This window comes from Echiichthys vipera (genome assembly GCF_963691815.1).
Source record: "Echiichthys vipera genome assembly, chromosome: 22".
NCBI classification, from domain to species: Eukaryota; Metazoa; Chordata; class Actinopteri; order Perciformes; family Trachinidae; genus Echiichthys; species Echiichthys vipera.
The window spans coordinates 13,533,483-13,559,632 of NC_139847.1; the positions used below are offsets into that span (position 1 = coordinate 13,533,483).

Sequence of the window (26,150 nt, forward strand, 5' to 3'; positions counted from 1 at the left end):
GCAACTGTACAAAAACATTGTACAACAACATGAATACAACATATTACTAGCAAAGATACATTTGTGGGAAAAAATATTTTTACAAAACCTTGATGATAGGCTTACTGACTTATAGGCAAGGTAGCCGTGCACATATACAATTGAGCTAAAATATAGTTGTACATAATTTGTTAATGACTTGCATTTGGAAGGCATTGAATTATTCAGCTCAATTGTATATTCAATGCCTTCCAAATGCATGTTTAACATTTACAAATTATGTACAAATATATTAATGTTAATGATCATTGTAATATGTTAGTATTGTATGCACCATACTTGTATAGGCTTTAGGGCACCCTAGCTTTACAGTAACGCAGTGTACGTGGCCCTAAACGTAATTTCCTTTGTCTTATTTTGAAAATGTGCATGGGCAATCTATTTTACTTTTGATTTTTGAATCTTGTCATGCTGTAAAAAAAATTATAAAGTGACATTTTAACATTTTCTGTCAAAGACAAAACACCTGCGATAACACAGAATGGTTTATTATCCTACTTTATTTTGCGGGGTAAGGCTTGTGCAACAGGCAGGGTGTACAACATAGTTAGCATTTACAGTCTCTTGAACCTATTGTCTTACCAAATGGCCACAGACTTTTATTGTGAAGGTGAAATGGTTGGACATCCCGCGTTTGCTGAGTTTTGATTGCTGCCTTGACTCAGTTTTTGTTTTGTTGCTCAATTGTTTTTCTCAGCTTCTTACGCCCCCTAACTCAAACTGAGAGAAAGTACATCATTAGAAAAAAGCAACAGGTGCGTGAAAAAAAAACATTTGTATAGCTTTCGCTGCTGCTCTCTCGGAAAACACTAGTAACCCCAAGCCCAGTCTGACTCTTCTGAAGAAAAAAAAGTGTCTGGTGAGCTAATATTCAAGGCAAGCCACAACTATATAAACAAGCAAGCCACGTCATGCAATTCAGATTGGCTTCAGACTGTAGTTGAAACTTGAAGACATACTGTATCAAGAATCCATTGAGTAATACATTTTATTTTCAATTGTTTAATCCAACATTAAAATAAATTCGACAACTTTAAGCCCATCTGATCCTGGTGCCTTACATGTGTGGTCACCTAGATACCAAGATAGTTTACATCCTCGAAAAGACATTGTGTACTTAGAAACCATGCTCATAGTGCAATATAAATGTGAGGGTAAAGGCAGACCAGCTTTTCATGAACCCAGATGACACATTTCTCTTTCCCAACATTTTAATGGACAGTCAGATCCTAGAAATTAACACGTTTGAGGTGTTCCATGTTGCACTCCTACACAGACATAACATTCAAGTTAGCAGCTCAAATTATGTTACATAAGTTAAAAAAACAAAAAACAAGAGCTATATTCTTACTATTTTATTTAAGTTCATGTCTTAACAGTTTAAATTTACAAAAAAAACAGAGGCACAGAAAAGTAATTTAGTATGTGACAAATTGTTTTACAGCTATGTACATATATTTGTTACATGTCTTTTTTTTAAAAAACAAATCAAGCTAAAAAGTGGTATCAATATTAACCTAGTTAACACTTCATGTCATCTATCGGGGAGAATGTGATGAGTTTTGGGAGGCTGTACTCCTGCTTCTTCGGGGGTGAAGGTGTCCCCAGTGTGTCTAGGTCCAGTGAGAAGACCTTGTCTGTGGCTTCCGCTAACTTCGAAGGCTCCATTAGCCAGTCTCGGTCCAAACCAGAAACCGTATTATGCGACAAAAGGCACTCGGGTGTCCTCTTCCTGCTTTCCACGAAGGAGCCATCGTCACACGCTTGTTGGATCTGACCCAGGCGATGATGTGCAGTTAGGGAAGATTGCCTCATCTCAGTCGTCAGGGAGGGAATCAGGAGCTCATAATCGTCCTCGCTCTTCATATCCACCGATTCATCCAGGCCCGGCAGACTGTCACAGCTTGACATTTCAGGGAGCGTTTCATGGTCCAGACTGAACTGGACCCCACTGCTGCCTATGCCACTTGAGCTGTTGAGAGCTTCAGTCGTGAAGGTGTCCCACGACTGAGTGAGTTTAAGCAAGCCTCCCTGCTGGCTGACTGGGGGGCTACTGTGGCTTGCGACAGCAGGTGTGATACAGCAAGAGACACTCTGGAAGGGAACGTTGGGGCTCAGTAACACATTGTGCTCATCGAGGGGAGTGAGTCGCCCTGTTATGCTGTCATTATACTTGGCCAGCCGTCCAATTTTCTCAGCTTTGTCTTCCTCAACAGCCTTGCGCCAGGAGCTCTTCACATCTAGAACTTAAGGGGGGAGGGGACGACACATTGTAAACAACTAATAGATAAGGTGATGGGATGCAAAACTTCACACCATGTAAGTTTTATGACGACATTCTTTAATCCTCAACCTTTATGATTTTCCCTTAAAGTGTTTGCACAGAATTCAACAAAATTAGGCTAAGGGCAAAAGCAACAGCTCATGACTTACTCAAGCTCTCAGGTGTACGATGCAGCTGCTTTCTAGTAGAGAAGGGATCTCTATGAAGAGTGCCGAGAAGGCCATCCAAGTCCAGACCTTTGACCCTACCTTCTGTAGGACTGGTTGTAGTTACAGCATCTGCAAACTAACAAACCCACAAACTTGAGTCAGGACAGAGTCTCAAAATACCCGCCCAACCCAATTTGTGTCGTATTTCAGGGTCCCTGGTCTTCTGAGAATTACACTCACACCTCTGGAAAATATAGACTTGGCGATGAAAGTCCACTCTGCTCAGCAGACTAACATGGGGGACTAAATGAAAAGGGTGCATTCCACTTTGCATCTGGTAAATGCCCTGAAAGTGTCATAGCACACAGTTTATCCTACCAACAAATTGAGTTGCAAACGAAATTCACACCTAGGTTTATGTAGGTGATACAAGTGAGGGCCTAAAATGCAATACAAAACAATTCTGGACAACATTTCCAGGATCTTTGGTTATTTTAATCAAATTCCAAATGTTTCTATGACTGGAAAACATGTCTCTAAAGTTCCATATTTTCCAGGACATGTTGGGCCCTTCATTTATAATTACAAGATCCTGTATTGCAGCCTTCGACACCTCTATTAGTTTGAAATACATCACTATACCTGATCAGCAAGGTTATCACATTCCATGTCCAATATCTGAGTTTCTGTCCTAGCGTAAGGCTCCTTCTCACGAACATTGGCTGTCTTCTTCACACAGGCCTGAAAACAAGCACAGCTTGGTTTAGCAGAAGAACTGATGTACACAAATGCAAGGGTGGACTTAATCCAAGAACTCAAAATAGAAGTTAGCTGAAATATAATACTAGCCTGAGGTGGTGGTACTGATGGAGTCCTCTGAGGAGGGGATGGTGGGTCGAAAAGCCAGTCGAGAGAGGCATTCGCTTTTGATGACACTTGAGGAGTCGTGACAACAGGACTTTCAGTTCTCTCAGCTGTTGCAGGGCAAGTGCTGTTTCAAAAAGGCAAAAAGATTGATTTGTTATTCAAAAAGTTGATAACGAAAGCCAATATGGGTAGAATAGGTATACAAATAAGACAGTGACATGTGACATGTAAGAGTTTGCTGCTATATGTACTTTCACCCAACAATTTCTCTACAATATCTATAGCAGTGATCTCCAAACCTGCCCCTGGAGCAGTATCTCCCTACGCTAGCGCACACGATTCTAATTATCTGATCATTATCAAGCAGGTAAAACTTGTCATGGGATGGATAATGAGCAGATCATTGGTATGGGGTGTGTTTGCATAGGGAGACACCTAAAACCATGCAGTGGCTCTCCAGGAGCAGGGTTGGAGACCACTAATCCGGACAATGACACTCCCAAGTCAACTGTATGTGCATAATCAGTCCCTGAGGTTGGTACTTAAGTGTCTGCTCCGTATCTGTCCGTGGCGATTTCTCTCAACTCGCCGCGGTCATCAGAGAGCATGGATGCTGTAGGGAGGACTAGTGACGGACAGAGCACTGCTCAGGACTGCCCAGGTATCTGCCTCCCATCAGAGAACAACACACCAAACAACAGACTTCAAAGACTTTGCTTGCTTTGCAGGGATAGATTACCTCTTCAGTTTAGAATAACTAGGGGGGATGCCTTCATGTGATTTACTCTCGGCTGGCTTCTCTGGAAAAAAGCATGAGCAAGAAGCATGATTAGAAATAAAAATTGCAGTGTTGTAAAATACCCAAATGAATGAATACATGGCTTTATATGAATGAAATCAGATTTTGCTCACCAAGAAGTGTTGCAGGATACTGGGAGAAGACACTACTTTTGTAACTAGCGTCAGCTGCTGGTTCAAAAGACAGTGGAGCCATTGGTGAGAGGAAGCCAAGAGCCTAAAACCAAAGCAAAAAAATAAATACAAATATACGCAACTACAGTAACTCATTTTAAGTTGCAGAACCTTTTTTTAGTACTGTGGTGGGTTTCTGACCACCTACTGAACATATAGCAAGAGACGGCTCAGTGACAAAAGTAACCTTTCCTGTTCCCCTTAAACTAAACCAACAATGCTGTGACTTTGAGCAAGTAAAGTTCAAAAATCCCAAGGACTACTCACAGGATCTTCATTCAGAAAAGAGACAAGGGGTGTGTCTTTCAGGGTATCCATCCACTTCCTGTCCCAGGCAGCCTCCAACTCTCTGATGGCACTTCTGACCTCAGGAATTTCTTCCTTGGAAATCCTCTGTCTGCGGCCAAACAACACAAGGGTTTTATGTTAATATGTTGGTACTCAATGTCATCTAGCTTTCAGTTAGCATGCACATTCTGTTGAGAGTAATCTTTCCCATGTTCTGTTAAGGATCAGTTTCCAAACTACAAATAGTTTAGGTTTTATAGATACAGATATGTACATCAGTAATGTTGCAGAACAGGAGGTTGTAGAAAGTGTGTCCCATCAAGTCAATGTGAGAAAATGTACCTGATGAGGTGGAGGTTCTGCAGCGCACGGGCCATTTGCTGACATTTCTCCTGCAGGTGCTGAGAACTTAGTTGAGGCTTGGGGGCATCAGAGACCCGACAACGCTCCTCTCTCAGGAGCTGCAGCGCATGGTTTGTCAGCTCCAACACACACAGGAGGTTCAACTGGCCAGCCTCATACACGTTTCCTGAAGTCAACTGGAAAACGTGTGAGGTAACAGTAAAAAGACAGGTAGAAACTGAAACTACAGACTCAAAATCAAAGAAATTATGCGTACTGCATCCTCTTCACCCTCACCTGATTTGGGAGCTGTTCAATTCTCTCCAGCAGACAGCGAGGAATTTTAAGAACTCGATCAGTCCCGTCCAGGATGTATTGATCTACATCCCCCTTCAAAACACTTCCCACTGCATGCTGCTCCTTTTTGGTAGTTGACAGCATTCGATCAATGTCCGACCACAAGGAGCGTACCTTAAGACAACCAAGGACAAACTTATTTTCTGAACTTAAAGCTTGCCATCAGCACTGCTGTAATGTCTTAACACATGGAGTCCAAATCATGTCTTATGGTTTTTAGGAAGTTTTACAAACACAACAGTACATACCCTTTTGATCTTCTCAGCTAGAGAAGCTCCATCGTGTGAAGAAGCACTGCTGTGATGCCTGAGAGTAGATACACAGATTGAACAAACTGGACTAACATCTGAGTCTGAAGTACTGAGGAACAAAAAGTCATACATACTTGAGTAGCTCATCATACTTGGCACCTTCTGCTCTGATGTCTTTCATAGACTTCACCAGGATCCTTTAAAACAGGCAAAAGAAACAATGAAACCGAAAAGAAAAAGAATAGTAATAGAAAAACAAAATGCCCAATGATAAATCCTTCCATAGCAAGTTCATGCTTAAAACATAGACCTCTAGAACTGAAAATGAGCTCCCTCTACACATGGTTTCAAGAGGCCTTTCTCCCAGCAGAAACGTGGCATGTGAGAGGAGGAAGAGCACAGCTGTAATTAATGAGCTGGCTCATTTCAAAACCATCGTTAACTAAATTTGTTTCACCTTAGCTTGTCTTGCTATGGCAAGTCAAAATGTGCAACACCTCCAGCAAACTGGCCTCATTAACCACGGGTTTACCAATTAGTTCACAAGAAACAAGTGCAGCTTGGAACAAATGGCCAATGGAACATGCAACATCAAGAGAAGTGACAAAAAAACAAAACACATTTAAACAAAAACGTACAAACAAATTGCCCATTGCATTGATAGAAAATAACATTCAGCAAAGATAAAAGACATAACATAACCAAAAAACAAGAATGCAGCTAATACATGAAACTCACCTTAATGAACACAGTTTTGTTTTCCAATATGTTAAGTTGTTTCACGTGAGTATGAAACTACTGCTATTTACAGCAGCTCTTATATCTCAGGAAGAAAGAAAAAGAAGAAAGCATACCTTTATTACTTTAACTAAATTTTAAATTACATTTTCCACTGTTATATATGCACAAGCAGGTTCTATATACAAGAATTAAAAGGAGAGATGTCAGAGCGAGGGTCCTACCCATAGACAGGCTCCCCGGGCAGTAGGGGGTTGGGTTCCTTGTTTAGGGGCACCTTCGCAGTGGCCAGGAGCCAAACTGACACCTCTCCAGCTAGCAGCCCACACTCCGTACTTGAACTGGTGACCCTCCAATTACAGAGTCACCCTGGATTATGCTACTGCCACACCTTCCTCTGCCCCATTTGGTGTTCGCAAGATGGTGTCTACTTTAATTTGGATATCATGTTTTATTACAACGGACATTGAATGTATTTGTTTTATTCACTGTTGTTGTTACCAAACGACAACACATCATTTGTTCATGATATGTCAGACAACTTGGAAATTTTATTGCCATAACCCGAGCTGACAAGTGTCATGTTAATTAGGTTTACAGTAGCAGTGACGTAGAAAGCTTCCATCTACTGATGTAGCTATTTGAAAAAACATCTTGTTCTGTCCAGCTGCCAAGAACTTACTGTGCTCGTCTCTGGTACTCGTGAAGAAAACGGTCCTGATCCACTCCAGCTTTCAAAAACCTGGTAGTGATCAGGTTGAGCCTCTTCACTGACATATCCAGGGAGGAAGCAGGCATCGCTGCAGCCTCAGGAACCCAGCCGTCATCTGAAAATAACAATAGTCAGCTTAGGTGGTCCCTGGAATGCCAACTCCATGGCAAAGTCAATGAAACTAAGTAAAACAACACCTGACAATTGTCACTCTACGCTGTCAGATTGAAGTCAGTTTGTGAATATGGGCTACTGGTATTGGGAAAAAAATCTATGACTTTCTTACCAGACCTACCTGTGGTAAATGTCTTCATTTCCTGCAGCATGACTTGATTGGCCAAATGAAGCATCAAGCTGATAAACTTGGGGCCTCCTGGTGAGAGGAACAAGGATGCTACCACTTTGGATCCTGCATTTGCAGTTTCATCCTAGAACGTGAAAAACAGGTGAAAATGATGTGGTATACTAAACAACCAAAGCAGCACTTATGTATATACTGTATATGTGTGCGTATAATTTAGACATTTGGTCGCGGATATGAAAAACTTAGTTTGCATAAAGTTGAACATTTGAAACTTTATGGGATATTCAACTGGAAGTGATTTGCTGAAAACCTGACAAAGAACAGGTGAGGTAGTGGTGAGTTAGATTAATATTTACCTGAAGTGGATTATTGGATTTATGTGGATTTATGTACCTTTTATGTTTTACAAAAACTACACAGATATTTATGGTAAGTGTGTAAGGAGAAGATGAAAGTGTGGAGGAAAGGAAAGCCAAAGGGAAGAAAGAAAAGATGGATGCATTCTCGTTTTAAGGTCATGAGAATCAAGTATGTAATCTGTGAGAGGCACTTACTGGAGAGATGAAAGAAAGAATAACATAATAATAAAACATTCAAATTCTTACCATTATTTCTCGCAGCCAAGCGCAGGTAACTTTGCGAAACTCAGCATCTGCTTTGTGGTTCAAAACAGGCCAGCAGTGCCTAACACAAAATAAATATTTTAGTTATTGAAATAATAAATCCGTGACACTTTGAGATATGGATGGCACTAGTAATTCACGTCTAATGTTAACTTTACCTGTATGCCTCATTAAATCGTGTCGGGTTGAGCTTCTCCAACAGGAAGTTGGTCACTATATAGAAGGCATCCTTGTTTGGTCTGTCGAACATGTTCCTATTGGCCACAAAATACAATTGAACATAGTTGGAAAAAAGCTAAACGTCAAGATTAAAGTTACTGTAAATGCCAACTTAAATGTACGTTAACGTCAAGTGAAAGCATCCAAACATGATCATAATCAACGCTACTTACGGCAAAACACTGTATTGTTAAATATGCTAAAGTTATCCACAATAAAAGCAGACTCACGGCCCCAGGTTGATGTGCTTAACGTTAATGTTGGTTTTGCCGGCGATTGACAACACCGCAGTGTCTGGTTGAAGTCCGAGCCCGAGTAGAGCAAACCACAGATATTTTCCATTCTTCTTCTGCATCAATGCCGGGTTCGCCATTACCCCGAGACGGATAGGAGAAGCAGCGTGAGCGTGCCCGGCGGTGGCGACTAACGTTATGTTACACAGCTATAGCCAGCTAGCTGTAGCTGCTAGCGACAAAGTTCGCTGTCGGCTAATTTGTGTTTCTAGTTAGTCAACATACATTTAACAAATTAGCACTGTCGATGAAACGTTACAAGAGTAGGTCCAACTACGCCACGCTTGAGTTCACATTGGTTAAACTAAATGTCACACAAACATTTTTGTCGAGAAAACGCAGCATCGACTACATAAAACCGCCAATTTTTTCCAATATCCACCCGGATGTTGTTAACAAGTACTTCCGGTGAGCGAATGCGAAAGCAAATGCAATTTTCTAAAACTCACTGTATTTACAAGAGCTTTTCCGATAAATGTGATTATATAGCCTACCTTTCAATTCATTTTTATTTTGCATTAATTTATTTACTCTCATTTATTGTTGTTTTTTTTCCTTTTTTATTTGTTGTGTATTTAAGTACTCTTTCTGATGAAATTTACCTAAGTTATGTCATCATAATGTAACACACACACATATATATGTGTGTGTGTATATATATATATATATATATACATATATATACATATACAGTATATAGTGGGAAAAAACAGTGTGCAAAATTAGAGAACAGTAACCTTTGTGTCAGAAGAGAAGATTTAAACAGTGTTTTCTTAGGGTTATAGGATTAGGACTTCTGCACATCTGTGCTCACTGCTTTTTTCACAAAATAAAGGTTTTTGTTGAAGTGCCCTTGGTTATTAAAAAAAAAACATGCTAGGACAGCAGTGGTATAGGCACAGTGGATATTATATCAAATTATGAACACTTAAAAAATAACAGTATTTCAGAATAAATTAAGAATACTTTGTTCTCTAATTTTGATATCCACTGTATATTTGGTGCGTTTTGTATCTGCTATATCATCTAAGATAGATCTAGCTGATAGAATGGTTTTATGCAGACCTTGTGATACAAAAATGACTAATTTTATTCAATTTTGGATAAGGGAATTTGTTCCACAGTATCCCACAAACAAGTTGAGAACATTACAGGTTTCAGGCTCATCTTAACAGGTAAAAGCACAGCGACCAAAAACATTGCATTGTAAATACAGTTCTTAACTGTCATTTTAATTCACATTCAGCGATCCCTTTTCCCCAGTTAACATTTGCATTTCACCCGGTAATAATAGACTTCATCCAGGTATTATTTACCCATACACATTTATAAGCTATTATTAAATGCATTCATACTACAAGTATCCAACATTATCAATCACAGGGCTTTGGGAAGGTGGTGCAGTAATAAAAACACAGGCTAAGCATATGCAGAGATTTAATTTGTCCATTTTTATTGCAGAACATACAAGTAGTCTCCACCACAACTGATTTACCATAACAGAGTGATAGTAGGAAACAAGCACTCTTTCTTTCTAATCATTCACATCATTGTATTTCTTTTAAAACCAGCTGGCAACACTCAGCCACCTTTGATGGATCAGACACTGTTGAGTACTTGGAAATCTGTGAGTTGACCCCCAGGGAGCGAGCCAGGTCCTGGGCTGTCTGGTCTGAGGCCACAGTGGTTCCCAACGCCACCAGAAGCCTAAACACAGCCTCCTTGTCTTGCACAGTCTCCAGAGCTCGACTGGCCACAGACAGGCACTGGGCCTTAGCCTCGAGATCGGGTTGGCTGTGCAGGCAGCCAGCATAGTTAAGCACCAGAGTGGCCAGGGCAATGTGGATGTTCTTATTGCAGACGATGGCAAGGTCTGCAGCACGTGATAGCACCGTTTCACGCTGGGCCATGAGGAGGGCTCGGCCGTGCCTGCCACTAAAACAGTTGCACAGAGTCCGCAGCGCCAGCATCTGGTTGGCAGGACGCCCCTCAGGCCTCATCAGGCTCAGCAGGTGGTTGCACAGCTGGACTCCCTCTGCCTCTCCACAGAGACTCTCGTTAACCTGTGGGTGGCGCACTGCCAGCCTCATAATGTCCAGAACAGGAAACACGATGTCTGAAGCCCAGGTGGAAGGAAAGGGAAGTTTGGTTAGTGAACAGAAGAATCTTAAATCATGTTCATTTTCTGTTTTTGGTAATAAATTAACGGAATCCCTTAAAGCAGTTTAAAAAAAAAAAGAAATTTGGTTGGAATGCTGTTGTTGTACCTTCAGGCCAGTGAGAGGCCTTCCACAGCAGGTTGATCTCTTGGATGGTTGGGGGAGACACGGGGGAGTTGGGCTCAGAGACGGACACCAGCAGCCGCTCAAGGGTTTGTAGAATTTCTTCGGAAAGCTTGTGTTCCTGAGGGGCACCTCCATTCAGCTCCTTTATCTTGGCTGGTGAGGACAGAACAAATCAGTGACCCAGACACAGTAAGGAAGCGTTAATGAACAAGGGGAAAAGGCATTTTAGTGCTATATTGTCGGGACAAGAAATTCATTGGAAACGCTTACTTTTAAAGCCCCTGAAAATGAAATGTTAAACATGAAATATTTATGACTGAATAAGAAACATAAAAGTAACAAAAAGCATTTTAAGATATCATTTCGTAAGAGTTTTACACTCCAAAAAGATCTGCTGTGTCATCAGGACTGTTGTGGTCTGGTTTGACCGACCAGCTGTTGTCAGATTTGGATTAATTATTGCTGAATGACCTTTTCCCAAATGAGCCCCACCAACTTAAAATCAGTGAAAAGAACACAGAGAATGAATAAATTCAGAAACCTCTGATGTGACATTAATAAAACTGTTCTAATTTGGAAGAAAATACTGTGTTCACATAGGACCCCATCACTCAGTAAAAAGATAGCGAAAAAAGTTTTCAGGGCCTTTAGACACAGTTCAAACCGCTCAAATCCATTAACAAGGTTTTGATTGTCATATAAATGGACAAATGTGGACCGGCACGTCATCGAACCCTTAAAATGCTCACCCATGATCTGTGAGGAATTGGCTTGCTCAAAGCTCACGCCATCAGTCTTGGGGAAGTAGATGTTGGTTGCTGTCTGTCTGAGGGCTGCTGAGGAGTAGGCACCACCTCCTGTGGAGTAGGGAAGAGTATGATCTATTAACGGCTTAAAATCGTAACACAATTGCCTTGTACCGTTTTCATACAGGAGAAATGTTTACATGGGTCTTCCACTGCACGGCTGTCACAAATAAATCCCTAGTCTTCACTTGAAACACTAGCATTATGATCTCACTTGTTCAAGACAGTTGGTTTGGTTTGTCTATTGTTTATGCTGAGTTGTCCACGATTCATTAGGTTCTCCCAGTATGTGACTCACCTGTGAAGGGATCTGCCACACCAACAGGAGCACTTGGGTTCGGACCCGACCCTGGGATGTAGCGACCCGAGCCTGTGGAGGGGAAAAACTGTTGTAAGAAGAACTTCTCTAGTGATGTTCAGATTGTGAACAATCTTTAAGTAAACAAACTGTACCTGTGAAGGGATCAGCTCCAAAACCTGGCCTTTCATCAGAAGCCCCGGGGATATAGCGAGCTCCTCCTGTTGGATGAAGAGACAAAAAACACATTTAGTAAAATATCAATTCAGTCTAATGACCATTAAATACTGTAATGAAAATATACAGCATACAAGCACAAGACAATGATGGTTTCTGAAAGTCAGAAAAACAAGTATCTATCTTTTGGGCTCACCAGTCAATGGGTCACCACCAGCAGGTGGGGCTGGTCCCACCACATGTCCTTTGGTGTTCTCTATTATAAAATTGGCAACCTGGTCGAGGAACATGGGGCTAAGGTCATTCTTCTGCAAAAAGTTGTGCGCTGTCAGCCAAGGGTCCTCTGACACATTGTAAGGCAGCTTCATGGACGGCCCTCCCTCATTCACGTCAATGGTGAAGACGTAGTCGTATTCCTAAGGGGCGGATCAGGAGTCATTTATGACTGTTCTCATGACTCATGCGCACATGTATAGTTTGCTTTGTCAGTAAGCTTACAGTCTTACCTTTCCTTCATAAATCACACTCTTGGAGGTCTGTTGGTTTGAACCTCCAACCACATCTCCAATTTTCATCCAGCGGCCATCACTGACACTCCACTGATATGCCTCAACCTTCTGTCCATCTTTAATCAGACGTGTCTGTCCGTCACGATTCCCTTGAGGAAAGAAGCAAACAAATCTTTATGCAGAAAAAGTACAGACATTCACCAATTACATAACGTGCCGGATAAGAACTAGTGATAGACCGATACATCGGCCGGACAATATTATCGGCCGATGTTTTCGTTTATTAGGTGTATCGGCCGATGTGGGCTGCTGCATTCGCAGATATATTTTTTTTTTAATTGAGACTCATAACATTTGTTATCATCATTGTGTAATTTTTATGATGTAAATTGAGGGAGCAAAAGTAGTATTGGCTCCAAATATTGTTTAAAAAAAATCGGCAGTCCGTATCAGTCATCAGCTAAGGCTGATGAAAAAAATTGGCATCGGCCCTGAAACCCTCCATATTGGTCGATCCCTAGTAAGAACCCATTTAGTTTCTTGTTTACGTATCAGTATCTTCTCCATAAAGCAGCACAAGCAGAGTTGCAGCACAGAGGAGCAGGTTTCAGAGTTCACATGATGAGAATAAGGTCAGTTGACCGACAAGGTGCTTAAACAAAAAACAGAAGCGCCTATATGGCTAATTAAACCCAGTTCTAATAGGGAACCTGATAATGCTAATAAGGCAATCTATAAACTAGATATTACCACTGCCACTGGCTCCAATCACAGCCACTTGAGATGAATGTTGCATCCAGATGCTGTCCCCTTCAAAGATAAACTGACTGGTTCCTGTACGCGTAGTGTTATTTGTGGCTGTAATACAATGCTCACTTATACTATCATATTCGCCACAGTGGATGTGAGATGTGACTTGAAAATCGGGAGTAATGCATTTGTGGATGTGTGATGAATCTGGCATAGGCAGACCACAACTGCTGAAACACTGGAACGCAGCGCAGCTGAGCCCAGCCCCACAGCCAAAGCTCGACAAGAGAGGACACAAATCAAAGTAAGCACAACAGATATTCAATGTCAACTATTCCTTTTAAAAAGTTTGGTGTAACACTGATGTTGTCATGAGTTTACCAACTGGTCTTACCAGGCTCATCAAGGTGTTCCCTTCCAGGAAGATCTTCTATTTTGATGTCTCCAAGGTCGCCTGTCTTTGGGTCAATGGTGGTTTTGGAGAGTTCATCCTCAAAAGCCTGCAGGTCCTCTACACTCGCCATGCGGTCCTCAGCTTCCGTGAACACCCGGATAATTCCATCACTGTGAGCAGAAAGGTAGCATCTGGGTTAGCCACAAAACTACATACTGTGTCTGTTCATCTGAGAATCTCCATTTTGTGTGAACGCAGGAGTCAAAAATGTCAGAAATAAAAGCAGCGAACAGTAGAAGAAAAAAGTGTGTAAACATTTGTGGTGAGACATGATCAAGGAAATTATTATGGATACCCATACATTAGCAAGCCTAGCCTGTTCTTACCTGGCTCCGATCGCTATATCACCATTGGGCAGAATACAGCAGCACCAGACAGACTGGGCAGGTAGACGGATGGTCTGATTGCATTCTCCCTGCTTCCATATCCTCAAAGTCCTGTCCTCTCCTGTGCTTATGAAGTCTAAAGGGAAAAATATCAGTATGAGGTCAGGGTGAGGCAGGTACCTTACAGGTCGGGAAGGTCTTACAGCATGAAAAGAAGTGGATGCTAGTTCAATAAATAGCCGAGCACCAGCAGATTGTTACATGCACATTATAGAAGTCTCCCATACAGCTCTGTCGGAGGTACTTAAATATCATTGAAAATAAACAAACCTTGGCCATTGGGGAAGACTGCTAAGCTGTAGATGTAGTTGGTGTGGCTATAATAGACCTGTACACATTCGCCTGTCACCAGCCACCTTCTGATACTCGTGTCATTGCTGCAAGAGAGAAACTCAGTGTTGCTGATCACTGCCAGCCCCCTTACACAGTCCTCATGACCTAAGATAGAAACAGAAAAGGTTGTGTTGTGTAATGATGGATTTCAACATAAAGCCCCTGGACTCCAAGATAACTGTTTTTATTATTGAATTAATGGCATATCCATGGTTGAATAGATGAATATGATTAGCTAAAATAATTATACCATTTACTATTGCCTTGCAGTTGTATGCCACACCCATCCAGTCAAGTTGCAATTTCAGTTCCTGAGATATCAAATTTACAAGAATGGGACGGACAACATGAAAACATAAGGCCTCTGGCAGCTGCTGTCGCCCGCCCGGAATAACTTGTTCAATTATGTCAACCACCTGTAAACTCTCACCTGTAAACGTCTTCTCACAGCGACCAGCTTTCCAAAGCTTTATGGTCTTATCCGCTGATCCCGACAGCATAAGGCCTTGTTCAGGTAAGATGACCACTGTCCACACTGCCGCAGAGTGGCCCTGTAGCGAAATTAACAGGCAGAGATTTTGCTCTGTCAAACCGCCTCATAATATTTTTGCTCATTAGGGTTGCATAGATGAAATAAATGCCAAGAAAGACATATTAAAAATACTAATGTCAACCACAGTTCGTGTCTGAAAAAACACTATTCGACAAGCTCTCCTAAGAGATGTTCATAGTAACGTGACAGAAGCTTCAGCTTACCTGCAAGGTCATCATGCACTTTTCATTGAGCCAGACTTTGGCTGTGGTGTCCCAGGAGCCGCTCAAAAGTGTCCCAAACTTCCCAGAAGACAGAGTGCAAACTGTGGAGATTAAACGTTGGAAAGTTCAAACCATAAACTGCAAAGATGCTTGACATAATGGCAAATAACAACAAAGCAAATTAGATACTTGTTAGAATGTAATCATTCTGGGAGTAGAGTAACAGTAAGGCAACAACTCACCTGTATTTTTGTGACCTGTAAGAGTGTATAGGGGCTGTGATTGGTCCAGTGTGAAAACACATATGTTATTATCATTTCCACCTGTGGCAATAAGTCCTCGAGGATATGTTTCACTGGGTGCAATGAAGCAGACGCAGGATACAAAATTGGAGTGGCCAGAAATACTATGCATCTCTGTGAAACCTTTGTCTGGGCTGTTAGGAGAAAGAGAGCAAAAAACGTAACCAGAGTTTATTTTTAATTGAAAGTTATGTGGCTGAGATTGCAAGGAAGATCGGTAAGTTAGCTGACAGAAAAATTACACAATCTTCACACAACTCGATCAGCCGCGCTGTGTACACTGAGAGTTGAATGAATGACAAAGCTAATTTGAGTAAACGTTAGCAAACCGCTAAGTTAGCAACCAACGTTAACATATGATGTATTACTACTAAGAGACTTGACTCTGGTTGGTAATTGACTTGCTACTTTTCTCGGCCGGGGCCGTTTTCCTGACAACATAGTTGACTTACTTACAAACTGAAATAAAGCCTAGCCAACCGAAACAATTAGTTAGTCAGTAGCAGGCTAATGCTAGCTACCTTGAGTTTGGTACCCAGACTCTTCCGGTTCGGTCTCTGGACACAGACACGAAAGCTCCCTCCGGAAAAAGAGCAGATGCGAGTCCCCTTACGTCCATTTCGTGGCCCGGGATGGAGCACCTGAGTTTGTAAGAGTTAGATGATGCCATTTTAGCCCCAACAACACGATGAAACGACCACAGTTGAGTAATGCTAAGCGGCGTTGCTGTCAACAAACACCGGCCGCTAATGCTAGCGGAAGTTGAATGACGTCCACTGACATGAGACGTCAAATTGAAAAATAAATAAATAAAATAGAGCCAGTCAAAATAAAACAACATAATTAATACTTGATTTATTCTGAAATGTTGTTATTTTTTGATTGTTCAGAATTTGATAGAATATCCTCTGTGGTTATACCACTGTTGTACTAGCATGTTTTTTTTTTAACAACGAAGGCACTTCAACAAAATACTTTATTTTGTAAAAAAAACAAAAAACAAAACAGGAAGTGTAGAGGCAACAGCTTTAGATGACTTCAGCACATCTGCGCCCACAGGACATCACTAGTTTCTCAAACTGCTCTGGTTTGATCTGCATCCATTCTTCTTCAGTCTCTTCCACAGTTCGTTAACTGTAGTGGGTTTCTTTGTCGCCAAGGATTTTCCAGAGATTCTCTATGGGGTTTAGATCTGGACTCTGGGCTGGTCGTTTCATTGTTTCAATATTCTGAGCTTCATGGAAGTACTTGACCCATTTTGCAGTGTGACAGAGAACATTGTCTTGCATGAAAACTGCAGGCTGATTGGAAGACAATTGCAGTGAAGCTATTGCATGTTGTTGAAGGAGGTTCACATAAACATTTGCATTCACCCTGCCATTTAGCTGTATAAGACACACAACTCCTGCTGCAGAAAACGTCCCCAAACCATAACATGACATTGCTAAATTAAATTTTTTTGGGTCTGATGGGAAACATTGTGTTCGGAATCAAACTGAGAATAACTGAACCCTAAGTGTCTAAAGAAGTCAGTTAAATTTGGAGGAGGAAGTGTCAGAGTCCAGATCTAAACCCCATAGAGAATATCTAGAAAATCCTTGGAAACAAAGTAATGGCTAAGAATCCCACTGCAGTTACCGAACCGTGGAAGAGACTGAAGAAGAATGGACCAAGATCAAAGCAGACTAGTGATGTCCTGTGGGCGCAGATGTGCTGAAGTCATTCAAAGCAAGGGCCTCTACGCTTCTATTCATTTTTTAATCCTATAGCCCAAAGAAAACATTGTTTAAATCTTCTCTTCTGACACAATGGTGACTGTTCTCTAATTTTGCCCTCTGTTTTTTTGAAGTGAATTAAAAAAACAAAACATGCTAGGGCAGCAACTGGTATATCCAGTACGGATATTCTATCAAAAACTGAACTATACAAATAATAATATTTCAGAACAGATCATGTATTAGTAATTTGTTCTATCCCCTACTGTCTCCACATGTATTACTCATATTTCACCAGCAGGCGGCAGCATATGGTTTTCCTTATTGCCGCTGGCGCACTGCGCTCCAACCGAGTCCACCGCCCACCTGTGTCCAGTAAGCTCCCGTAGACAACCAGCATACAAAAGCAAATCTGAATGTTGTCGTTCAAATAAAGGCCTGAGAGGGCCATCATGCACCACCTCTGTTCGGCTGGGAAATTGTGGTAGCCGGTAAATCATAAAAGGCAACATACGGAGACTGAAAAAGACACATTAGAAAGTTCATACAAAATAAACAAAAATGCTTAATGATGAATTGGAATTAGGCTCCATACAGGAGTACTGAGAATGCTTGTGCAATTATAATTTGCCTATTTATTGAGAATCTGAAAGCAGGGCATTCTGGTAATCTATGCTGGAAAAGTAATTGCTTGAAAGGTTAATCAATTATCATATTTATTGCTGATTACTCTCTTGCTAACTGACTAATCCTTTATAATATGTGTTGGTTTTATATAGTGTCTTTATATAAAGGAAATTAAAATACCTTCAGATCAACTAACATAACTAAAATGAAATTGATCAAATATGCCCCTTTCAGAGGGCGACTTGTTGTTATTATTAAATGATAGTAACCTTATTTCCATAACACCTTTAAAACCAAAAGTTTACAGAGTCCTTTGACAGCAACAGCAGAATCAGAATGCATTTTAATGTATTGTCACTTTATACAGTACAATGAGATTAAAAGCAGCTCCTACTCAGTGCAGACAAGTATATAGGTATAAAAAATACATTAAAAAAACCAACAAGATATAATAATTAATAAATAGTGCAAAAAACAAAACAAAGGGGCAGCGTTCCGTGGCGGTGTATACATATATATTAAAGATAAAGGATTCCTATATACAATACATTGCACATACTGAAGATTGAAAAATGTGGAAAACAATATTAAATATATAGCAAAGGCAAAAGAACATAAAAAAAACCATACACATATACATAGATACGCATCAGCAAGGCAAGATAAACGACAGCACACTGTTAACAAGCAGGAAAAACAACAAATAACTAATAAAAAGGAAATGAACAGATGGTCAGGTAAAAAGGCAGTAAATAGACAATGGAAAAATAAAATAAATAAATAGGTAGATTAAATAAAAGCAAGTCTATAAAAGTGTGTTTTAAGAAGTCACTGATGTAAAACACATTTGAATAATGTATCACTAGCAAGACGGGACTAGACCTATCAAAAATAGCTTTATTTTGAAAGTCAACTGGAACTGTGTTGTGTTCCTGCAGGTATCAGTCCGCCGCTCCTGTCCTGCTGCTGTCCAGGTCCAGCCCACAGAGGCTCGGATGAGGAAGTAGCTCCATCCGTGACTGATACGTGTGCCGAATAGGACAGCACCTAAAAAAAAGTATGTATCTTTTCATTACAGCGTAGGAAATCATGACTGACACCAAACACGTTGAATTATGTATTTTGTATATGAACGCGAGTAAGTGAAATCCCGTTAGCCAGCTGTTGTGGGCTAACACAGTGAAGCTACAGAGCCAAGCCCATCGCGCTGTCAGTGTTATCAATAGTATGAATGATTGAGCAGCTGAGGTTGTGCAATAACAAGGGGCTTTAGTGCAGACTAGCAGTTTCCGAAGGCTGCTAAATGCTAATATAGACTTGGTTATATTAGCAGATAAAGCTAATGTTCAAAGGCTATGTAAGGTGTCATAAGGTGGGTTGGGTTCATTTCGAGACACCTGCTTTATAGCACAGTAGTAGCAGTAGTAGGCCTGCTCGGAGGTTTGGCGCCCCAGTGTGCACAGTGCACGTCATATAATGGTCATCATATGATTTTGCTGTTGGTCAGTCATCTATAATAGGTCACAGCCCTGTGAAGCAAACCAATGGAATCACTGATGATGCTGGTGTCATACTGTAGGCTTATGCAAATAAATAATAAACAATCACAATGAAAACATGTTTGTAGAGTTCACTCTGTGCGAGGGAGTAGCCAGTTCCTGTCTGTTATCTGTAGATCTGTGTACTATAATCAAATGGAGATTTGCATGTGTCGGTTTGTCGGTGTACGCTGTAGGTTTCCCACGAGTCCCAGCAGCCATGAAGCCTCGACTGCACTTTGTGGTGGACCCCATGGGCTGGCTGTGTATCAGCATGGTGTTTGGGATCTGGCTCTACAACACACTGTTTATTCCTAAACTTGTTCTACTTCCACACTACAATGAAGGACACATCCCTTGGGCTATAGTTGTTTGTGAGTATCCTTATTCCCACTGTAGAGATTTCTGTTTCGACACACATGAGAGATTAAAAATAACCGTTCTCAACTGTTGCGGAGGGACCACTGAAAATAATTCATTGGATATCCTGACTAGGCTGTATGGAGCACACACTTTAAGTGGAATTAAACGCTGTGTATTCCCCTAGGTTATTACGTAGCATCAGCACTCTGCATAGCCGCCCTGTTCAGAGCTTCCACAGCAGATCCCGGCCGTCTTCCTGTGGACCCCCACATACCTCACGCTGGTATGGATACAGAATCCCCTGTCGGATTGTGCACATTTAAGTGTTTATCCATAAATCTGTATCCCTTTAAATAACTGAATATAGTCAATATATAATTTTAATTCTCCACACATTTTGTTTCTTGTATCACATCATAATAGCATACTCATTGCAGTTAAGAATACCACTGTGGTCAAATTGATATCAGCTAATACTTCTCATTCAGTCTTTCGGCTGAAGTTAATAGGTTTGAATATGTGTCATTACTGTGTCACTATTTCTGCTCCCAATACATTACCAGTAATAACCAATAAACAATTCATTGTTGTTCGTATGTCACAGAGCGAGAGCACTGGGAGTTGTGCAATAAGTGCAACTTAATGAGACCTAAAAGGTCCCACCACTGCAGTCGTTGTGGTCATTGTGTACGCAGAATGGACCACCACTGTCCTTGGTAAGGATATACACACACACACACACACACACTCATGAAGGTCTATATTGGACACCTACTGAAAACAGTGTAGAAATAAATTGGAACATGCAAAACCCCTGAACATCTGAGTTTACACAGCTGTTGGGATGCTTGTAATAAAAAACCACATTGTAAAAACAAAATTTCCCATGTATTTTTTTGAATTATAAAGTAGATGTAGGTGCTATAATTACTGTGAAAGTATTAAAACGCTCAATCCACAGAGAAATGCACACAGCCCGTATTCAGAACCGGTGCTTTTAATGAGAAGTCAGGACTTCTGTACAGTTGCGATGTAACAGCTCTACTATATATCGGTAGAACGTGCTTCTACGGTGCTGTTACAGTAATTTCCTGGCCACAGTGACATTGCAGAAACACCATGAGCACAGAGGCAGAAGACCTCAAAATGCTGACCAATCAGAGCAGATTGAGCTTTTTTGGGAAGTGGGACTTAAAGAGACAGGTGCTAAAAGGAGGCAGGTATATTCAGACATTATGAGAAAAATAATGTGTTTTTTGAACATTAAATCATGTAAATATGTCCTAGTAAATTAGAAAATTAGCACAATAAGTGCCCTTTAAATAGAAGTAAAACAGTATGTATAGCTTATCATGTAATGTTTCTAAAAAGTCAAGAGATATTTTCCAGGCCCACACACATTTGCTGGTATACCAGATACATTTTGACCTGCATTCTATGTATTTTCTGATTTAGTTACTATAATGGTATAAATATATCATACATCTTATATCATATATTATACTTTGCTGCAAATATTATTCTGGGAAAATAATGAAAATGTACAAAAATGATATAAGGTAATATCAAAAATCCTCTTTATTCCTTGCAGGATCAATAACTGCGTGGGAGAAGACAACCACTGGCTCTTCCTGCAGCTCTGTTTCTACACTCAGGTCCTCAGTTTGTTCACCCTGGTGCTGGACTTCTGCCAGTACTATTACTTCCAGCCACTGACGGGACTAGACCAGGTACGTTCTTCAGGAATGAAATGGAAAGGTGTAGCATTTTGGTCTTTAGCAGTATTCACTGCATTCATTTAGTCATCTTTCAAAGTGCCATGTAATGGTGCTAAATGCTATGTTTCATACTGTAAAAATCAGCTACAACACAAACACAAATATAAAATAGAGCTTTAAAATGATAAATGAATACGTTCTGTTTTCTTCTGCCAGGAGAAGTTTACAACACGCCATGAACTGGCTCTGCTGCGAGTCTCAGCGCTCATGGGTTTGGTCATGTTTGGTGGCATGACTAGCTTGTTTTACACTCAGATGACAGGCATCCTCTCTGTGAGTACTGAGTAATGACTAGAACATTCATTATCTTGTTTTAAATGACAGTTACTGCTGTAATTATCTTTAAGTAATTATGTCTTCACTTAGCAGACTGCAGCAAATGCTGTATTTCCAAGCTAATTTTGGATCCATAAAATAAGCATGACAGTGCTTCTTGGCAGTATAACTTAGCATGTTTGTCACACTGAAAGTGTGTTTCAGTCTTTTCAAGAACAATCTAGCGAATGAAGCAGCTGCATACAAAGCTACAGACAGAACCAAATGACATAGTACACAGAAATACAACAATCAATGCCAGTAATGGAGTGATCAATAGAAAATAAAGAGATAGAAATGCTGCATGTTGAGTGTGCATGCAAGTGATTGTACATCCTGTCAATCCAATTTTAATATCTTTGATGATATCATTTTATTACAAGTCATTTACAAGCTTTCTTCAGGAATTTTGGAAGAGCTGTTACGGTAGCAACACTTACTTAGCCTCCACGTTGAGGTGGTGAGGAGCAAAAGATGAAATAATCCTCTCATTTTGCACTGTGCCCCCCCCCTTTACAGGATACTACCACCATTGAGAAAATGTCTCAGTTCTCAAATGAAATGTGAGTAGTTTTAAAAGTCTGTCCTAATGCCCCATTTATGTGCTTTCTTTCCAAAAATGAGCTCAGAACATCTATGCTGCTCTCATGTCCATCCATTCAATGTGAAACTGGAGCTAGCATCTACCCAGTTTAGCTTAGCTTAGCATAGCTTAGTATTAGGACTGGAAACAGGAGGAAACCGTTGATTCTGTCCAAAGGTCACCAAATACACCAACCAGCACCTAAAATTGTTATATCTTTTTAAAATTTGTCCAAAACAAAAACAAAAGTATAAAAATGACAACTTGTGGTTGTGTTGAACTGTTTGTTCAGGGCGCAGTGACTTCCTGGATTTTGGACATGACCTTGAGGTTGTCAGGCAACCAACGGCAACTCAAAACGAGAATATAATGTGTTGTTTAGTGAGCTTTATAGCTTATAGGTGGATTTTGTTACCGCCAAACAAAGCAGGGCTGGCTGTTTCCTCCTGTTTACAGTCTTTAAGCCAAGCTTCGCTAACCTGCTGCTAGCTCCTGCTTCATCTTGAATAGAGATTTTTATTTAAAGAGGTATCACTCTCATTCAGTTTCAACGTAATTTTTTTTCATCCTCTTTTCAGGTTTGGCTCAAAGAAATCTTGGCAGTGGGCGCTAGCTGAAGTTTGCGGCACTCGCTGGAAACTCCTGTGGCTCATTCCTCTCCGAAGCAGGCAGCCGATCCAAGCAAGCCACCACTTCCGCACCCACGTGTAGGCCGGTGGCACTACAGTACCTCCTGCCTGCACAGATGGTAGGGGCTGCCATGATGAAACACTGTAAGAATCCATCTGTTCGCCTTCACCGCCCTCTTTTGTGCTATGGAAGCTGGGCAGCAGTCTTGGTTTGTGGATACTCTTAAGCTTTTTTTTTTTTTTTTTTTTTGCCTTTCTCTAAAAGGCCCGGATTGGCAGTAAACAGGGTCAAGAGACACCTAAGAGAGTAATGGGAAAATGTTGCTTTTTTTACTCACTGTGACTGCTACTTTCAGCATTTGGAAACCACTTTTAATGGCTAATCGCATCAGAAGGATGGAAGGCTTCACCTAAAAGCAACTGGCGAAAGGGACCCGTCTCAGGTTACTTTAACAAAGAGCCTTTACCACTGACCTTTAATCAGCTACGGACAGAACCAGTGTGACTATTAGAAAGGCAGTTTTTTGTATAAAGTCTGTGCCTTGTTTCTTTTAACTGTTATTTTTATTTGTCATGCATGAGCCGTGTTTTTACTTTCATGTTTTCTGATTGATGATCATCCAGGTCAGATATTTTTTGTGAACAGTGAAGGGATGTTGTCGACTGCATTCCTTTAATCGGTGATCTCTTGATGATTCATAAATGTTTCCTTGCATTGTTCTATGAGTGTTTTATCTATGAAGTGATTTTTTTATGAAGCATGGCCACAGAACAAAGTTCACAACTTGAATACTGTTATGTTATGCTTTTATTACACATAATCAGCCAAGTATGAAGAGGTGTCATAGCAAACAGATAGTTAACACGTCACCATGCCATGGAAGAAATCCTTAAAAAATGAGAAATGCGTTCATGCTATGAATCTTAGGCTGTATATGAAGTAGTCAAACCTGCTGTATAATCAAGGTGTTTCTCTGAATATAACAAACATTCCACAGCCAATTTAAACTCTGTTTATCTCAAAATGGAATAGTTTGACATTTTGGGAAGTACACTCTTTTGCTTTTGATTGACACTCCTGCCAGAAAGTGGTATAGATATTTGCATCTCTGCAAGAAAGCAAATATGTCAAATTCACAAAAGATTGAAGTATTACTTTAGATCAGTCTGTTGAGCTTATGTCTGCTCTGTCAACCATAGCACTTACAATGCATCAGCACACTTTTGAACACGTCTTTACTTTTATCACTCACAAAAATATCATTTGGCATTATTACTGTCCATTTTAATGCTTCAATATGTCTGAACTAGTGGCTTTAGTGCTTATCTTTATCGGTTATACAATAAATGGCAGATTAGTCTATATGTGGTGACACTTGAGACAACACTGATATATTTATGGTGGATTTGCTGTAACACTATGCTACTGTTTAAAGATTTTATAGAATTCTTTAATGGGATACTTAAGGAGAAGATGATTCAGTGCATAATAATACTAGGCATAGCCTGGGCGTCGTTGTCTATAATACTTGGGAATCCCATAGCTACACCTGTACGTAAACAAAGCTTGCCACGTGTTGGAAATATAACAATATCCATGTAGTTTTAAGTGCCTTTCTAGGTCTTCTTTCAAATCTCATGGTACATCATCATCATCATGTTGGTCTCTATAAAAGCCAAAGACCTGGGGAAATGTTGCAATAGTCAGCAAGCATTCAGTAAATGCATGTTTCACTAGATTTCTGAAGGTAGCGGTTCAATATTATGCACTGATTTTGACACTAGCACACAGTCTGTTATACTGCATCAATGGTACTCTTGAAAGAAAGTCTCCACTTAAAGTTATTGTATGTGAATATGTGTGTGTTCTGTTTGATTCATATAATAAGATTGTTTGCATTTGCATGAGGCTGTTGATAACTTAGCTCAGTGGTTTTTATAACTCCGATCAGGTTTTTGGATGTTTGTGTGAATTATTATTTGTCGTTTTTTACTTTGGTGTTGGGATAATGGCTTGTGCAAATGTGTGTTGGCATTTAATTAGGGGGTACATGCAGTTTCTTTTACAAATCATTTTTGAAAGCAATAAGCATTGTGTATCAAAGCCATCCGTATTGTTACAACAGTAGTGAAAATTCTGATATGTATTGTGAAGTATGTAAACTGGGTGTGTGAGTTTTACTTATTACTCGCTAACCAGTGATTACACGACTAAAACGTGTCAATACTTCAGTAACCTCAGCCAAGATTAGCACTACTGTAGCTGCTGTGTATAGTTTTATGGTATATCTTCAATAAACAACATGTCAGCCTCAACACCTCGTGTTGTTAGGAACAGAATAACAGGCAGGCTTGAGTTTGTTGGCGTCCCCCAAGCTTCTCAAGTTTGGATCTGTGCAGTTTTGTTCACATTGTTCATTTGCTGTTTTTAGAATGTGTTGTTGAGCTTTATTTTTTAAATTCATACCTCAAATACTGGAACAGTTAAGTTTTGTGAATTAAATGAATACACCATAAATATGTTATCAGTTTTCAGTCTATGTATGGAAAGCCACTGGAAATGGTAGAAACGTGTAGTCATTGTGATTATATCAAATATTCTATTCTAATAAATTAGATTCTGGAGGAAGGAAGTTTGAGCTCATTCTTTTTTCCTATTTCAACTTGCTATTTAGTGACTTTCATTTTGGCTAAGGCTGAAGTTATTTTACAGCTTAATGCCTACTGATGTTATACTCCTTGAAACCCACACCAGTTTTCTTTACTTTAGACATCCATATCTTCACAATGGAGGGTCTGAACACAGTTTTACCATTCGAACTGCATTTAAAATGCCCAAATCCCCAAATTATTTTGCAATTTTAATCTCAATTTAGCTAATTATGATGTTATCTTATATCAAGAGACACAGGGCCCTGATAACAGGGGTGGTCTCTATTTATCAAATGGTGACCTTGACTATGAGACTAGCTTGGAAGGAGCGGAACTGAACCTTTAATACAATAATTATAATGAGTGTAAAAATAAATATTAAACTTTATACATTTTGCTTTATACCTTCCAACGATCAGTTTTGTAAGTCTGTAATTTAGAGGACTGTGTGGCTAG

At 40.3% G+C, this 26,150-nt stretch overlaps 3 protein-coding genes across 3 annotated transcripts; 1 reads left to right on the forward strand and 2 right to left on the reverse strand.

Moving 5' to 3' along the window:
- Positions 1-1,342: 1,342 nt before the first annotated feature.
- haus6 (HAUS augmin-like complex, subunit 6) lies at positions 1,343-8,589 on the reverse strand. The gene is made up of 16 exons (XM_083936924.1): positions 8,376-8,589; positions 8,085-8,180; positions 7,909-7,987; positions 7,295-7,427; positions 6,970-7,114; positions 5,684-5,746; positions 5,547-5,604; positions 5,239-5,412; positions 4,942-5,138; positions 4,579-4,708; positions 4,252-4,354; positions 4,079-4,139; positions 3,337-3,463; positions 3,115-3,213; positions 2,473-2,608; positions 1,343-2,285 (listed from the first exon to the last, which is right to left on the reverse strand). Exons 1-16 carry the CDS (start codon positions 8,516-8,518, stop codon positions 1,561-1,563), a joined length of 2,469 nt encoding a protein of 822 aa, XP_083793050.1. The 5' UTR covers positions 8,519-8,589; the 3' UTR covers positions 1,343-1,560.
- A 1,365-nt stretch (positions 8,590-9,954) lies between these two features.
- On the reverse strand, positions 9,955-16,214 carry plaa (phospholipase A2-activating protein). Its single transcript, XM_083936991.1, has 14 exons — positions 16,016-16,214; positions 15,435-15,628; positions 15,193-15,293; positions 14,867-14,987; positions 14,374-14,541; positions 14,044-14,179; positions 13,658-13,827; positions 12,511-12,662; positions 12,201-12,420; positions 11,983-12,048; positions 11,828-11,899; positions 11,473-11,580; positions 10,706-10,876; positions 9,955-10,554 (listed from the first exon to the last, which is right to left on the reverse strand). The coding sequence occupies exons 1-14, from the start codon at positions 16,162-16,164 to the stop codon at positions 9,986-9,988; spliced, it is 2,397 nt and encodes a 798-aa protein (XP_083793117.1). The 5' UTR covers positions 16,165-16,214; the 3' UTR covers positions 9,955-9,985.
- Positions 16,215-18,809: 2,595 nt separating this feature from the next.
- zdhhc21 (zDHHC palmitoyltransferase 21) lies at positions 18,810-25,408 on the forward strand. The gene is made up of 8 exons (XM_083937025.1): positions 18,810-18,893; positions 19,572-19,748; positions 19,922-20,020; positions 20,342-20,453; positions 21,329-21,467; positions 21,672-21,788; positions 22,350-22,393; positions 22,992-25,408. Exons 2-8 carry the CDS (start codon positions 19,595-19,597, stop codon positions 23,122-23,124), a joined length of 798 nt encoding a protein of 265 aa, XP_083793151.1. The 5' UTR covers positions 18,810-18,893; positions 19,572-19,594; the 3' UTR covers positions 23,125-25,408.
- Positions 25,409-26,150: the final 742 nt, after the last annotated feature.

Bases quoted from the DNA above. Each gene is read 5' to 3' on its own strand.
- haus6 (XM_083936924.1), bottom strand. From the start codon at position 8,518: ATGGCGAACCCGGCATTGATGCAGAAGAAGAATGGAAAATATCTGTGG. The intron at 7,988-8,084 runs GTAAAGTTAACA...ATTTTGTGTTAG, and splicing joins CGATTTAATGAGGCATACAG to GCACTGCTGGCCTGTTTTGA. The intron at 5,747-6,969 runs GTAAGTTCTTGG...CCTGTTTTAAAG, and splicing joins GAGTACCAGAGACGAGCACA to GATCCTGGTGAAGTCTATGA.
- plaa (XM_083936991.1), bottom strand. From the start codon at position 16,164: ATGGCATCATCTAACTCTTACAAACTCAGGTGCTCCATCCCGGGCCAC. The intron at 15,629-16,015 runs GTAGCTAGCATT...TTCTCCTAACAG, and splicing joins GTCTGGGTACCAAACTCAAG to CCCAGACAAAGGTTTCACAG. The intron at 12,663-13,657 runs GTAAGACCAGTT...TCTTTCCTCAAG, and splicing joins GGAACACCTTGATGAGCCTG to GGAATCGTGACGGACAGACA.
- zdhhc21 (XM_083937025.1), top strand. From the start codon at position 19,595: ATGAAGCCTCGACTGCACTTTGTGGTGGACCCCATGGGCTGGCTGTGT. The intron at 21,789-22,349 runs GTGAGTACTGAG...CCCCCTTTACAG, and splicing joins AGATGACAGGCATCCTCTCT to GATACTACCACCATTGAGAA. The intron at 22,394-22,991 runs GTGAGTAGTTTT...TCCTCTTTTCAG, and splicing joins TCTCAGTTCTCAAATGAAAT to GTTTGGCTCAAAGAAATCTT.